This window comes from Apodemus sylvaticus, chromosome 5, assembly GCF_947179515.1.
Source record: "Apodemus sylvaticus chromosome 5, mApoSyl1.1, whole genome shotgun sequence".
Taxonomy (NCBI): Eukaryota; Metazoa; Chordata; class Mammalia; order Rodentia; family Muridae; genus Apodemus; species Apodemus sylvaticus.
In genome coordinates, this window is record NC_067476.1 from 11,031,264 (window position 1) to 11,047,416 (window position 16,153).

A 16,153-nucleotide genomic window follows, 5' to 3' on the forward strand; every position below is an offset into this window, starting at 1 on the left:
GGGTTCGCTGACCCCTGTGACGGCTTTCACGCCGTGACATTCATAACGCAGCTAACACTGTGGGTGCTCTGATTTGCTTTGGGTTTAGGTTTAATTTTGATATTAAAAAAGACTTCTCCAAATTGAATCTTTGTGTCTTACAGGTTTTGGGTCTAGTAATACTGGTTCTGTGTTTGGCCAAGCAGCCAATACTGGTGGATCAGTCTTTGGCCAGGTAAGTATACATTGATTGTCTCTATTTGTGTGAGCATCTGTCTCGTTTTTTCCCAATGTAATAGACGCAGTTTATGCTCAGGTTCGAGGCTGGCAAACAACCACATACAGTTGGCCTTTTTTTGGTATTTTTGGTTTTGTTTTGTTTTTTATTCATCCCAGACAGGATTTCTCTGTGCAGCCCTGGCTGTCCTGAAACTCACTCTGTATTGTACACTAGGATGGCCTCGAACTCAAAGATCCTCAGTTCTACCTTTGCTCCCCAGAATGCTGCCATTAAAGGCATTTAACTAACTACCACGCCTGACTCCAGCCTGACTCCACATTTAGTTCTTTTTTTTTTTTAAGATTTTATTTATTATTATATCTAAGTACACTATAGCTGTCTTCAGACACACCAGAAGAGGGCATCAGATCTCATTATGGATGGTTGTGAGCCACCATGTGGTTGCTGAGATTTGAACGCATGACCTTCGGAAGAGCAGTCAGTGCTCTTAACCGCTAAGCCATCTCTCCAGCCCCCACATTTAGTTCTTAAACTGCAGGCCTCAGATGCCTTTAGGGTAAAGAAGACTGCTGCCCACATTTACTAGCTTGAGAAAACTGGGGTAGCTCCTATGGTAAATGGGCAGAAAGCAGGATGTATACAGAGTGCAGAGTCCAGACAGGCCCATGGCTGTGCAAGTGCTCCGATGTCCTGTAGAGCGAGAAGAACAGTTTAGAACCCTTCATTCCATGCCTCAAGATAGTCCAGAAGGAGGGCTACACAAACACGGACTAAACATCACAACTTTACAGACACTTTACGGTGTTAGGCAGCTGTGCTTTACATGTCAATGTAAAAGAGAAACTTAAAACTGCAGTGAAGAATGAGAAATTCTAGGATGTGTCAGTGTACCTCAAAAAGGACCAAGTGGAGCTCCTATCAAAAAACAGTGGTGAGTGACACCTAAGGGCACTGTGGCTGTGCTCAGCCGCAGACTCGATGAGCAGGAAAGCAGTAGTGCACAGGGCTGGGGGGGGGGGGGGCTGAGGCTCTGCAGACAGAGATGGGCTGTGGGCTGGAGACGCTCAGCAGGGAAGAGCACTTGTTGCTCTTGCAGAGGACCTAGATTTGGTTTCCAGCACACACATGGTGACTCATGACATGTCTGAGCCATGTTCTTCTAGAAGAAAAAGAGCAGCTGGGGGTAGTTAGCCACGCCTTTAATCCCAGCACTTGGAAGGCAGAGGCAGGAAGATTTCTGAGTTTGAGGCCAGCCTAGTCTGCAGAGTGAGTTCCAGGACAGCCAGGGCTGCACAGAGAAACCCTGTCTTGAAAACAAACAAACAAAAAAGCAAACAAACAAACCTGAAATGGGGCTTGCAAAGTAGCTCAGTGGTGAAAGGAGCGTGACCTGAGTTTGAGCCCCAGGAACCAAGAGATGGAAGCAGAGAACTAATTCCTGCAAGTTGTCCATACACTATATGTACGTACACACACACACACACACACACACACAAGACCCCTCTCTGGGATACAAGAACACTTCCATCATTGCTGTCCTTTCAGTGCAAGGGCTAGTATACAAGGGAGAGTGCCCGATGAGCCACACCCCAGCACTGGGAGCTGAGGCCCCCTTTGCTGCTTCGGAACACCCTACAACCATTTATAATAGAGCCGGTCTATTATAAATACGGAGGACTTGGATGTTGGGGTGAAGATGAGGACTTTAACTACATGCTGCAGAGTTTGTGGACAATACAGACAGCTGTGGGATGGAGTCTCAGCAGAGAAACAGGTTTAAGAAGCAGTCATGATCAGCATGGAGTTTGAATCTACTGCCTGAGGCAGAAGTGAGAGCTACGGAGACTTACTTAGCTTTGGACTTTGATGCATATTCACTTGAGTCAGCAGAGAGTGAGTGAGTTACTGGCTTCTGGCTTCTGTTCATCCTGTGGGCGGCCACTCAAGCTGTATTGAGAGCATTAGGCTTTCTAGAGCAGAACGTTGTATTTGATGGTTCCCTGTCCCAGCCTGATATGTGGAGGTTAGGGACACTGCAGTTGTCAGGGTTCCTGCCCTTGCAAAGGCTATCAATGCTTATCCACAATCGCAGTGTTTAAAGAGGTTTAGGGATGGGAACTATCCAGTAGAATTAAGAGTACTGCCCTAAGACCAACCTGGTTTTCTATGCAGAGCCACAGAGACGGTGGGGCTGTGGGGAGAACACTCAGAGAAGCTGGCCAAGGGGACAGGTCACTTAGCTTGTAAGCAGAAATGAAGGAATCGGCCTGTGCTGGACAAGCACAGGTTGTGTAGAAGCTAAGCTATAGAGAGTCCAAATCAGCATAGTGAGAGCAGTGGTGCTGGCAGCCATTTCTGAGCAGGAACTGTGTTTGACATGCAGTTCTTTCTTTCTGTCTTTTTAAGTAAAGAACACATCATAGATTTGTGTGTCGTCCTTGCACGGGGGCCATGCTAAACTCTGTGTCGTTCTAATTTTAGTACATGGTATGCCTAAGCAAGCACTCGGCCGCTTTATTTCCCACCATTTGGAAGTGGGCAGGTGTCTGTCTCTCTCACAGGCAGGATGGACCCACCACTGTGCCCCTCAGCTGGCAACCCGCATTGTTCCTCTGCACTGCTGCCCTTTCCTAAAGCCTGTCTCACTGCATCACCAGCCAATGCCAGCTTAACTAATTTGTGCAGCCCCCAAACCACGAGCCGCTCTCTGAAAGGGGCAGTGGGTTTCTAAACAGAGTGAGTGCCTGCGCTTGGGCAGCCGGAGTCAGCGTGTGCCGAGCTACAGCATCCTCCGAGTGCTTGGACGGAGTTCAACAGTGGGCCTCGTGTCAGAACAGGGCTAATGTGGGCTGCTCTCTGCAGCACTGGGCAAGTCACTGTGAATTGTCAGTGCCCAGTGGAGAGAAATGCCTGCAAGTCACTAATCATTGCTGATGACTTTGCCTAACACTATGAAGACACCGTAGCTTCTCCCTGTCTTCAAACTTGGATTTGGTAGATTTAGAGTAGATCTAATCTACTCTAGTACTACTCTAAATGCAGTAACCGAAGAACCTTCTGGAATCAGCCTCTCCTGGGGCTGTTGGAGTGTCTCTTCCAGAGATGAGGAGTTCTCTTTTCCCTGCCCTGGCTGTGGGCCTGTTCAGCCAGGCTGTGCCTGCAGTTTTATCATGATCTCTCATCCCTTCTTGCTTCCTATTCCCCTCCCATTTGTTTTTTTAGCAGTCGTCTACTTCCAGCGGTAGCGTGTTTGGGTCTGGAAATGCTACAAGAGGGGGCGGTTTCTTCAGTGGCCTTGGAGGAAAACCCAGCCAGGATGCTGCCAACAAAAACCCATTCAGCTCCGCTAGTGGGGGCTTTGGATCCACAGCTACTCCGAGTAAGTTGAGAAGAGTTTTCCCACCTCCTCAGTCCTCTGATGTCACTGTCATTCTATGGTATTGTCAAAGCTTCAGAAACAAATACAAAAAGGGCTGAAGCCAGAAAGGGTCAGTACCCATACTGCTCAACTTTGGTGTTGATTTTTGTTTTAATAAGGTGTCCTTCTTACCTATGAAAGGACAGCAGAGTTTTGGGGACAGATGAGTGTGAGGGGCTGCTTCTATTTTCTCTCCCAAGGCCAAGCTCACTCTGTTTTCTACCCTGAGGTTGCCCGGGCAGTGTGGCAGGCAGCAGCTGTGAGCCCCCACATGGGCACAGGGCTTCCTCTGACGCCGAAGTGCACTAGTGTGGGCCCGGTTCCCCTGAAGCTGACTTCCTAGCACTTGTTTCTCCACCTGATTTCTCATGGTCTGTGTTGATCTGTCTGTCACAGTTGAAAGTAGAAGATGCTGTTTACTGCTGCTGTGGATGGATGGATGGATGGATGGATGGATGGATGGATGGATGGATGGATGGATGGATGGATGGACGGACGGACGGCAAGTTGGATTCTTGCCTTCCTTGCTTCCATTTGAGTGCTGTATTGAGCTGTCCATGTTAATGAGTGTAGTGCCTGCATCTCTCGGCTGTTTTCATCATGTCAAGGCCTGCAGCATGAAGAGCAGCGTGTCCTGTCCCAGCTTTGCTCTTCTGGCTGAATGGAGCAAGGGCTGGTTGTCCTGATGTCTCTGCTCTGGTAACGTGACAGGATTCCCTCTCTGAGCACTTCCCTCCTAGCTCATCAGGCTCTGCCAGGAGGAATTTAGAACCTACAGTGAAAGGATCTCAGAAATTGTATTTACAAGAACGCAGGTGAACAACATAATCCTGATAAGCAAAAATAAAAATAGGTTCATGCCAAGGCAGGAGCTGAGAGTCCTGATGTAACGGAAATGTTTGACACTGTCCCCTGGGACTGAAAGGCTGTGTGCAGCAAGTGCTGTAAAAGCACCGTCCTTTCAGACAGAAGGGAGCTGTGACACTCAGCTCACATACATGTATCATGGTAAACACAGCATGCAGCATCATCACTGGTCGTGCTGGTTAGAAATTGGGGTGGATCCTAGATGTGGGTCGTCGTGTGTTATTTACCAGCCAGTTTGTTGATGACTTAGATGTGTCGTATCCCTGTAAGCATCCCTCTGCACCAGTTCATCTCTGACACCATGGCTTTTGCTCATCAGCTGGCCCTCTCACAGGTCAACTGAGCTAGTGTGCACTAGCACATGGGAGTCGGCCATGCACATCCCGCCCCGGGCCCACAGTCAGCGTCTGAAGCCAGCTGAAAAGTATTAACCCAACGGGAGTGAGCACACCACACACAGGACCCTCCACTCCGTGGATGGTTGTTAAGCAACCTTGATTCCAGACACCTTGTGGTCTTAATGGTTTTTGATTTCACAGTGCAGGAGTCAGGATCGAGTTAAAACCTGTGACCCAAGTAAGTGTAGGCTAAGTGAGAGATGGGCCGGAAGAGCAGAGCTGCATCCTTCTGTGGTCTCCATGAGGGCCTCACCCTAGCATCCCGTGCTCAGGAGCACTGCTGTTCTCCTGGCTGAATTCCATGTGTTTCCTACCCACCTCTCACCTAGGCCTTCCCCATTACTGTGGTCACAGCCCAACCACATCCCCAGCTGTGCCATGGTCAGGAAATCCATCTCAAATCAAATTTTCTTTATTTTTTTCTCTGTGTAGCCCTGGTGAACCTCACTCTGTAGACCAGGCTGGCCTGGCTTGGAACTCAGAAATCCGCCTGCCTCTGCCTCCCAAGTGCTGGGCTCCCGTGTGCCACCACTGCCCAGCCAAATCAAATATTCTTAAGCTGCTTTTCTTTTGCCACAGTTCTGCCAATGATAGGATAGAGTCCAAGCTCACTTCAGTCTACAGTCCAGGCTGCAAGAAAACCAAGACAGACAATCTGAGAAGGCTGTAGCGGGAGACAGATGGATTTCCTTTTGAGAAGTCTTGTCATCTCCCAGCCAAAGTCAAGCTGTTAGACTCTTAGGTCATTTGAGACTCAGCACCATGTGTGCATTGTCACCCATGGTAACATCCTGACACTGAGCATTGTCCTGACATGCTGTTCTTCTCAAGGACCTGAAGGATGGCTGGGATAGAGAAGTCATTTGTTTCAAGCCTGGAGCCTGCAAAAGGTTCCCTCCATGGCTGTTCCTGAGGAGAGGGGCCTGGTGAGGCTCTAGGGTAGCCCCTCCGAGTGCATCAGACTATGTTCATGACTTCAGACCTGCAGAAAACTGGAACCTGACCTCTCTAACACTCTTTATGTCAGATTTCATTTGGAGTAAGTCAGACCTTGATGTTGGAGGTTTTGCCAAGTACAAAACTAAAGGGGTCTGATAAGGCCTATAGTGTGGAAGTCCAGAGCAGGTGCTAGCTTTACTTGTCTCTGTTATCCCGAAGGATTAGTCTTGGGTTGGCTCCACAAAGACTATTTTGGGACTGGCTGATTCCTATATAGGTAAAGGAATCTTCTACTCTGAAGCATACTTCATCCACTAAGACATTTACTTAGCATGTTTTTAAAAGCTGGGCCAGCAGCCAGTTATGTTGGCTCCTGCCTTTAACTCCCAAGACAAGTGATTCCAAGTTCAAGGTCAGCCTGGTTCTAAAAGCAAATTCTAGGCCAATAATGCCACACAGTAAGCTGGGCAGTGGTGCCACGCACTCTTTAATCTGAGTACTCAGGGGAAGAAGCAGGCAGATTTCTGAGTTTGAGGCCAGCCTGGTCTACAGAGTGAGTTCCAGGACAGACAGGGCTACACAGAGAAACCCTGTCTTGAAAAACAAAGAAATAAAGAAAGGGAAGGGAGAGGAGGGGAGGGGAGGACAGGACAGAAGAGAAGAGAGAGAAGGAAACAAAGTAAAATAAAGTAACTCTAGGCCAGTGGGAAACGCACACACCTCTAAGACCAGCATCCTGAGATCCCCAGAACCCACAGTGGGTAAATGAACTGATCACAAGGTGTATACTGTAGCCCACAAATGTCTACACACATGTGCACACACACAAAGTCAGTTAATCAGTCGAACAGCTTTTAAGCTACAGCATGGAGCCATTAGGAGAGCCCAAGAAACATTGTTGGCCATAAAAATGGGAAGACACATTCCAGAGCACTGAATGGTGGACTGCCTGCTGCTGTCCATCCTCCTGAGCACTGCTGTGTGTTGCCCAGGGTGAGGACAGCATAGGGTAGCTGAGTCCTTACTTGAGGTCTCAGAGCTATCCAGGAATTAGCCTAGGCCTGGCTGCAAACCACAGTCTTTCCCACTGTAGTGTAGGACAAAGGCATCTTTGTTATTAGCTGATTTCGTGAAAATGTGCATACTGATGGGGTATTGTGTGATGTCTGTATATATGCATACATATGTATATGTCTGTACATGCGCTCACATTCAAGGAAAAATGTTTTTGAAACATTGGCCATTTCTTCATGGTGAAGACATTTAAAAAATACTTCTAGCTTTAAAAAAAATACACTGTACATGCCATTACCCATAGCATTTATCCCTGCCTTGTCATGGATGTAAACAAATTTCAGCAAAATATAATCATCCAAACACTGGAAGTAAGGGTTATTCCTGAGCCCGCCTCTCTCCCTCTCAGGTCGGAGAGCAGTGGCAGGACTCTGCGCAGCCTTGTGGACCAGACTCTGCTCTGACTCTGATTCCTGTAGTTTTGACATGAAAGAGATGTGATCTGGCCTTGTTGTATAGAATTTTAAGCCCAGGAGGAGGCAGACACTGGTCACCCTTGGTGGTGGACCAAGGTCTTGGGAGCCCTGCCGTGAGGCCTCTGTTGCCCTCTAGTTTTCTCCCTGTGGAGCTGGGCCAGGAAGGCCTGCGCCTCAGTGCCAGTGATTTCTGGAGCTCCCCTGGGTGCTGGGCTGCACCATTGTCCCTACCCCCTTCTGTCACCTGAGAAGTGACTAGGACACCTCCTATTCCCTCACCCCTGTGCTTGCTCCCTTTAGATCCCTCTAATCTGTTTGGAAACAGCGGAGCTAAGACGTTCGGAGGGTTTGGCAGCTCCTCCTTCGGGGAACAGAAGCCTGCTGGCACATTCAGCTCTGGCGGTGGGAGCGTAGCATCGCAAGGTTTTGGATTTTCCACTCCAAATAAAACAGGTAACCCACAAGATGACCCATCTTACCTGTGCGTGCGTGCATGCGTGCATGCGTGCGTGAGGGACCGTGAGCTTATTTATGTAAGGTGCGCCTTTGGAGGCAACATCCTTCGGAGCTTCTCTCAAGGGATTGGGATTACACTAAGAAGTTACTTTGTTCTCCAATGTATTTTTGTATTTATTGAGAATCTACTGCATTTCTAATACATAAGACATGCTTTTAAAAAAAGAGAAACTGGACGTGGTGGTAAACTCCTTTACTCCCAGCTCTCCAGAGGCAGAGGCAGTGGCAGGCGGATCTCTGAGTTCAAGGACTTCCTGGTCTACATAATGAGGCCCTGTCTGCAAAAATAAAACAAGACGTCTTTTATAAAGAGGAGATATATAATATAGCACTTAAAAGCATTTTGTATTTTCAAGGAAGGCTATCAAAATTTTTAACAGTTGTAGAGAAATCATTCCAACACAGCAGTGTTTACCTACAGCCCAAGCAGCTGGATCTCTCTGAATCTGAGTCCAGCTTGGTCTCTGGTGTGAGGCCCCGACTCTAAAGAAGGGGGGGGGGGGAGTAGAGGAACTGGCAGGAGATAACTCAGGCGGCCCAGGGCTCGTAGGGTCCATCCCACGGCGCTCAAGGCTCACCCCCTCACTCCCATGTCTCCTTTCCATCCCAGTCACTGTTGAAGGTTTGCTCTGTTTAAGGTGAGTTGGTTTCTGAGATAGTATCTTCCTCCACACACAATGCTGCCCCCGCATTCATGGTCCTCCGGCCCCAACCTCCTGGAGGCGGGGGATCGTGGGGCTGGGCCACCCTCTGTAATCTTTACTAGAAATACACATCCATAAACCTTTAAATAATTTGTATATCTTTCATTAAAGGTCTTAAAAGAAGAGTATGCATTAATATGAAATGTGTTGCATAATGTTTGTTTATTTTATGTGTGGAGGTTTGCCTTCATGTGTATCTGTGTGCTGTGTGGATGGCTGGTGTTCATGGAAGTGAGAACATGGCGTGAAACACATTGTCAATTTCCATTACCTGCCTGTCTGAGGCCTGTCGCCTGCAGTGCTGGTCCTTTTGGTGGGAGACTGGAGTGGTGGGGGTCTTGGGAGGGGGCGGGACTGTGCCTCAGAGAGGGAGCCTCTAGCAATCTGTACCCTTCAGGGAGTGGGCAGGATTGTTGCCCTTGGGTGGATGGCCTGTTTTGAATAGTTCCCTGCCCAAGGAGGTGAAGCTGATCTTGGGGTGACTGACCCAGATTATAAAGTGACCCTGAGGTGCAATGGCTTCTAGATATGTGCCGCATTCATTTCTCAGACCTTGGCTTGACAGCTTAGTCCTTGGTTGCTAGTTCTTAACGTCTTTTCCCTAGAATTTAGAGAAAGGTACTGGAAATAGGCAGTGCAGCTTCGTTTCAGGAATACAACCTGATAGTTTAAAAATGAGAAGGCCGTTGCCAGGTGGTGGTGGCGCGTGCCTTTAATCTCAGCACCCGGGAGGCAGAGGCAGGCAGACTTCTGAGTTCAAGGCCAGCCTGGTCTACAGAGTGAGTTCCAGGTAAACCAGGGCTACACAGAGAAACCCTGTCTCGGAAAACCAGAAAAAAAAACAAAAAAGAGAGAGAGTGAGAGCGAGAAGATCCCAAAGCTTTAGCTCTGATCACAAGGACAAGTTTGGAGCTGGTGGTACTGGCAGTCGGTATGGCCACTTGACAACTTTTCTCAAAAAGCAAATTGGGTAGCTCCCGATCAGTGGTCTCCCTCACAGCTTGTGACACACACACACACACACACACACACACATCAAGTAAGCATGAACATTTGAGAAACATTACGTTATTAACCATTGAGCTTTTTCTATCTTTTTAGGCCCCCGGTGTTTCCTTTACTACTTGTGTTATTCTGGGGTGTGGCTCTGTATTCCAGATTGTCCCAGTGGACTTGAATTGAGAAGCTGGTGAATATGCCTTCTGTCGTAGAGAAGATGTACCTCCCTCCTAGACATTTTCCCCTAATTGTGGTTTTTGTATTTGGTGAGCACCCAGCATGAGGACTAGCAGGGACGCTCGTGTCTGAATGACAGTGGAGCCCTGCACTCAGCTGCCCACCTGCTCAGGGAGCCCCCCACTGTGAGCGATCTCAGGCTGGTCCTTTGGATGAGCCTCTGGGAGCTTGAGTCTGCTTGTCCTCCTTTCAGGAAACTGCATCAGAACTAATACTCTTGGAGGCCACCAAGGGCAGGGCAGCCAGCCTGGGGTCTACAGGCATCTTACGGTCAGTCATTAAGCCATGTGACAGAGAGGAAAGTAGGACACACAACAGGCCCAGGAGAGGTTCCAATCCCAGCTCTGCCACCAACCCATGCTGACGTTAGATGAGAAGGTATTGGAGAGAGAGGGGACTGCCGTGATGCAGCTGCCACCGCACCCGGAGGCTCAGAGACCTTAGTGTCCGGCCCGCAGACCTGTTTCTTGGTTGCTGGTTCAGACCCTCGGCCTGCAGCTGAGTCCTGCTCTCATTGGAAGGAAGTTGCCTAACCCCAGAACCAAGACCAAAGCGGCCATTCCCTTTCATTTGGCCATGGGCCAAGTTTGGTTTGCTTTTGCGTGTGTGCTTGCCTGCCTGCCTATCTGTTTGCTGACTCTCTGGCAGGCTCCTCTCCAGGTTAATTTCTGGGTCATTAAAACCTCTTCACTTTTCACTCACATTCCAGCAAGAAGTCTAAACAATATTGAATACAAGGTGTGAGATGAAACCTTGTCTGTCTAGGAAGAAAGTGCAACTAGATCTGTGGTCAGTTTAAATAATTAAAGGACAATGGGTTTTTTAGCACTTTTTTTTTCCATTCTGTTTGTGTGTATAAGCCACCAGTCTCCGTAGCACAGCCTGGAATTTCACTCAAGGTTTTAAAATATAGAATGGTAACCCAAACACGAGCCACGGCAAAACCTATCTTCTCAGTTGTGCAGCTCTGAATGATAGACACAGAATTCAATTGCAAGGAGCAGCCCCTGCTCACCTGACTGCTCGCCTGACTGCGCTCGCGCCCTACATTTGATCTCGGTGGCAGAAGCAAGGATGTGAGGACAGTAAAGCAGATCCGCTGCTTGACCAGGAGATTTGCTGTCAGTAGTAATGCCCCTGCCTCCTAGTGTGAGCATGTCCTCTCTCCATCTGCCTCAGCACACCCTCTAAGATTACCTTTCTCTTCTCAACCTTACAACTAGAGCAAATCTTGGAGGTTTGGGGATACTTCAGGAACAAGGGATTGCCTCACAGATGGTCTCTCTCACCAGTCAGAGGAGGCTACCTAGTACTGGACCTGACCCTTTTGTTGTCTTTGTCTTGCCTATAATGGCCTGGAGTCCATCCTCACAACTGTCTTAGCACATGGTTACAGTTACACTGTAGCATCCTCACACTGTAACATCCTCACAACTGTCTTAGCACATGGTTACAGTTGCACTGTAGCATCCTCACACTGTAACATCCTCACAACTGTCTTAGCACATGGTTACAGTTGCACTGTAGCATCCCCACACTGTAACATCCTCACAACTGTCTTAGCACATTGTTACAGTTACACTGTAGCCTGCCTTCATCCAAAAGGAGGGGCAGTGTCCTTTACAGTGATGCTGGGGGGAGGGGGGAAGCACTTGAAAATGTTCCTCTAAGCTGCAAGTCAGGGACGTTGCGGATAGGCCGGCAGCCAGCCGCCTGTAAATAAGAAAGGTATGTGGCTGAGTGCCCATGTGCATCACCCGCTTCTGTTGTGACCTGGTTCATGGCTTCTGCCAGGGAAGAAGGGGCTTTGAACCTCTGATTTTATGGCTGGGTTTCCCTGAAACTAGGAGCCTGGTGTATGTGATGTAAACTGTGAAGCTGTCACTCGCCACTGCTATGCAGAGACACTGGCTTTGGGGATGGGGTTTCTTTGAGGAGTCACAGATCTCATGGAGCTAGAAAGCAACCTGGGATGGACCTGCAGAGTTTAGGGTGGTTTGTTCTCAACAGGACTTGAGATAAGTTCTACCTGCCTCAGGAAGGCACTAGGGCGCTCAGATCTCCTAGTGCCACAGACCTGCTCCTAGTGGAGGAGGAAGTCTGGCTGAGGGATTGAGGTTGGGGTGTTGTGCTTTTGGCGTCCTGGGTTGGAATTACTGACGTCCTGTCTCCCTTTCTCCTCTTTTGGTTTGGTTTCTGGCTGCTCGATGCCTTCTTCCCTGTCTCCTTTTCTTTCTCCCTGTTCTGTTTGCCTCTGTTTTGCTCAGGTGGCTTCGGTGCTGCTCCAGTGTTTGGCAGCCCTCCTACTTTTGGGGGATCCCCTGGGTTTGGAGGGGTGCCAGCATTCGGTTCAGCCCCAGCCTTTACAAGCCCTCTGGGCTCGACGGGAGGCAAAGTGTTCGGAGAGGGTACTGCGGCTGCCAGCGCAGGAGGATTCGGGTAAGCTGCGGTGGGACCTGGGAAAACCACAAACTTATGCCAGCCCAAAGCAGCAGGGCCTGGCATTCTTACATTCTCTAACCAGACGTTGACCTGGCAGCCTTGCCTTTAAGTAGACAAAGGAGTTACTAGAAGATTCCTTTTTTCTCTCGGACAAGGCACATTGTGAGCAGGTTCTTAAAATCGTAGGTAGACATTGGCTACAACATTACTGGCCATCAGTGTGCAGCATGCGGGACATCCATACCCTGTCCTCTGGACCAGGTCTGGCTGCAGCCAGGCCTCTTTCTCAGGTGGTCCTTGTATTAGACAGTGCTGAAGAAAGAGTTAGGATTGTTCTCTTGAGACACCTGTTAGCCTTTGGCAAACAAACTCCTATATGTCCTAGAACATAGGACACCAACTGGATAACTCCCACTCAAGACTGCTGTTCTTGTGGCTGTCCACGGCGCTCTGTATCCTGTACACATCCTCATTAGAAAATCCCATGGCAGGGGCTGGAGAAGTGGCTCAGCAGTTAGAGCACTGACCAATCTTTCAGAGGACCCAGGTTCAAATCCCAGCACCTACATGGCAGCTCACAATTGTTTGTAACTCCAATATCTGATACCCTCATAGGGATGTACATGCAGGCAAAACAACAATGTACATAAAATAAAAATTAAATAAAAATGAAAAGCCGGGCGGTGGTGGCGCACGCCTGTAATCTGGGAGGCAGAGGCAGGCAGATTTCTGAGTTTGAGGCCAGCCTGGTCTACAGAGTGAGTTCCAGGATAGCCAGAGCTATACAGGGAAACCCCGTCTCAATAAATAAATAAATAAATAAATAAATTTTTAAAATAAAAAAATAAAAATAAATAAAAATGAAAATACCAAAAAGAAGGGGGGTTGCTTCTTTTTTTTTTTTTTTTTTTTTAGGATTTATTTATTGTTATATTTACATATACAGTACAGTGTAGCTGTCTTCAGACACACCACAAGTGTCAGATCTCATTATGGATGGTTGTGAGCCACCATGTGGTTGCTGGGATTTGAACTCAGGACCTTTGGAAGAACAGTCAGAGTCCCCAACCACTGAGCCATCTCACCAGCCGGGGGGGCGGGGGGGGGGGTTGCTTCTAATGGCCCTAGAATTGTAGTCTGGTTGCCAGAACCCCAAAAAAAGAGATAGCCTTTGCTACACTGTATCATCTCCACTGAATCTCTGTGGTGATGTCTACAGAGTCCCTCATTTGAAGGAGACACTGATGCCTAAAGCAGGCCGAGACAGGCTCTCATCCTCGGTGCTCAGCTCAGGACAGAGTAACATGGGATCGGACACAAGCCAGCAGCAGCGGCTTCATCCGGAAAAGAGCGTGTTCTTACTGAACCTGCTCCACAGAGCGTGCGAGAGCGCCCAGGAGCGCGTGCAAGGCGACAGGCACACCTCGGATTCCCTGTGCTGGCTAAGGAATCTTGGTCGTTTCTCCTCGGGAAACTCCAAGAACAGCAGTTAAAGAGAACTTTAAGAAGAGTTGAGAAGCTTCTAAGCCTGTGCTTTGCACAGTGCTGGATGGACTCCTTCTGTACACTGGGAGTCTGGAGGGTTTGTTAAGTTACTTGAAAGCAGCTCCTTGCTGTCCTAGTAGAGAAGTGTCTTCCGGTTTCCTCTGAGTCTCTGTCTCAGTCCAAGCTTCTCACCACAGACCCTGTGTGGTGCAGCCAAGGCTGCTGACAGTGGGTGAGGTGTGTGGGCAGCTTGGGGACTAGGGCCGTACTAATTCTGTCACTTTCTTGCCGCACCTAGGTTCGGGAGCAGCGGGAACCCTGCATCCTTCGGTACTCTCGCCAGTCAGAACGCGCCCACCTTCGGGTCCTTGTCCCAGCAGACCTCAGGCTTCGGGACCCCGAGCAGTGGGTTCTCTGCGTTTGGATCGGGTGCAGGAGGTAAACAGCGGTGTTCTTTCCTCCCCCAGAGGAACGGGTGTTCCTGACCACTCAGCCCAGGGTCTTAAAAGCTGAAGTAACAGGAAAAAAAAATTCTTTAAGTAAACTAATAACATTGTGCCATTTCTGACAAATCCAAAGAAATTACTGAGTTCACTTTCTCTTAGAATTTTAGAATTACACATAATGGCAGCTTTACAAGGCCTTGTAGTCAAAGATGGGGTGCAGGGCCCTCCGGTGTCTTACATTTGTACAGTGCTCTGCATCTTCTGAGAGCAAATATGTGTGTTGTCCTCACACGGAGCTCAGCTGAGTGTGACTTTAACAAATACAGCACTGGCTGCAGAGGCAGACTGATATTCAGAGCTCCATGTGGCGTCTGACCCAGCCCTAGAGTGGCTGTTCCTCTGCTCTTAAAAGGAAAGGAATCAGATTGATAGCAATAAAAAGGAAGACAATTGTGTTTTCCTCATAAAATGATAGAGGGTTGCAGTGTAAGACCTTTACCTGTAGCCAGAGTTGAGGACCTAAAATGGTGAGGTAACGCTTCTTCCGTAGAGCTCAGGATGGGCTGACTGTGCTCAGTCGCCTCATTGAACTGGGGTAGGGGAAGCTTGTCAGACCAAGCAGGATAGCCTGCTGAGCTGAGAGGCCCTGGGCTCAGCTCTGACATTATCCGTTCTGTTTTTCAGCGTTCACCTTTGGATCATCTAGCTCGTAAGTAGTTGCGGTGTGGTGTGCCCTCACTTTACTCAGAGTCAGAAGGCCCGGGGCGGGGCAGGTCTTGTCCTTGCTGGACTTGAGGGATCTGCTGTTCCTGTTTTCAGAGCTGCAAAGGGCCAGATCAGCAGCAAGTGTTGGGCTTGAGGCTGCTGGCTGGTGGGAGGCTGTGTAACAGGGATTGGCCTTCTGGGCAGCAGGGTTTGGACACTTTGCTCGTTTCTGTGATAGTGTCTCCAGCTACCTAAGACTCCAGGCCAGCTCCAGACTTCTGTGCTGACTCTCTCTGCACTTGTTGCAGGTCTGTCCAGGGCTTTGGTGGCTGGAGAAGCTGAGGGGATGTCAGCATTCCCTCACGTTCCCGTGAGCTGTGCGCATCCCTCCACACGCCCAGGGCCCGCACAACAGACTGTCAGAAGAACTTTCTCATGAAAACACTCTGCCAGGAAGAAACATTGGAGACCAAAGCTCAGCAATGCTTAACTAACTGCCTCTTCCCTGCTTTCAAATTTTACATCAAATTTTTCGTCTGCTATTAAAGTGTTTGGGCTGGTTCTGCATAGAACATCTGTTTGTTTATTTGGGTCACAGCCAGAGAAGTTCCTATGACTTGGAAAAGCCAAGCCAGTGGGCCCTGCCCAGTTTCATTCTGGGTAGAGCCCTCTGCATGGGAAAGAGGCAGCATGTGGCAGACACCTTTCAGAGGCCCCACCTTAATGCCTACGCCACGTGGTCTTGTGGTCTTTGGTTTTATGTCAGGCTCCTGTGAGTGTGAGAGCCTTTGTGCACTTGGGAAGTGCGCCTTCCTTCACGGCCAGTTCTGAGACAGGTATGGTAAACAGACTGGGAGGGAGGCAGCCGCGGAGTTGCCTGTCACCTGCTGCCCTGTCTCTGCTCCTATGTGCTGTGCATTTGCTGCCAGGTCTTCTGAATGGAGAGGCAGTCTGCTGATCGGCTCCGTACTCAGCATTTGCAGAGACCTCCAAACGCCACATCCGGCACTGTTGGGACCCAGGACTTGTGAGGACGTCACTAGCAGGTTGCAGAGGCGTGGACCGTGTGCGAACCCATTTTAGACATGCTTCTCTTTCTGGGTGCATTATCTTTGAGGGCCTAGCATGTTCTGCTCCTTGTGCTACCAAAGCCTCTGTCTGCAGAGACCATCTGTCATCTTTCAGGGTCACAACATGGCACCGCTCTGGACTGGGTCAAGGGCAGAGGGAAGAACTGTGGTCTGGGGTTTGTCACACTGGAAAGGTTTTGGTTTGTTTTTGTTTTTG

At 49.1% G+C, this 16,153-nt stretch overlaps 1 protein-coding gene and 1 non-coding gene across 4 annotated transcripts in view; one reads left to right on the forward strand and one right to left on the reverse strand.

The window, feature by feature from the left end:
* Nup214 (nucleoporin 214) overlaps nt 1–15,438 on the forward strand; it is an 82,032-nt gene extending 66,594 nt beyond the window's left edge. For 2 of the 3 annotated variants that reach the window (XM_052182142.1, XM_052182144.1), the window contains exons 30-36: nt 144–214; nt 3,443–3,599; nt 7,633–7,785; nt 12,056–12,227; nt 14,014–14,153; nt 14,846–14,870; nt 15,175–15,438. In XM_052182142.1, coding sequence (XP_052038102.1) covers nt 144–214; nt 3,443–3,599; nt 7,633–7,785; nt 12,056–12,227; nt 14,014–14,153; nt 14,846–14,870; nt 15,175–15,208 — 752 coding nt within the window. In that variant the 3' untranslated portion in view covers nt 15,209–15,438. The remainder of the gene's footprint in view (nt 1–143; nt 215–3,442; nt 3,600–7,632; nt 7,786–12,055; nt 12,228–14,013; nt 14,154–14,845; nt 14,871–15,174) is intronic. The other variant, XM_052182143.1, reaches the window with a different exon arrangement.
* LOC127686494 (U6 spliceosomal RNA) lies at nt 2,622–2,723 on the reverse strand. Its single transcript, XR_007978122.1, has one exon. It is a non-coding gene; the product is annotated as a U6 spliceosomal RNA (small nuclear RNA).
* Nucleotides 15,439–16,153: the final 715 nt, after the last annotated feature.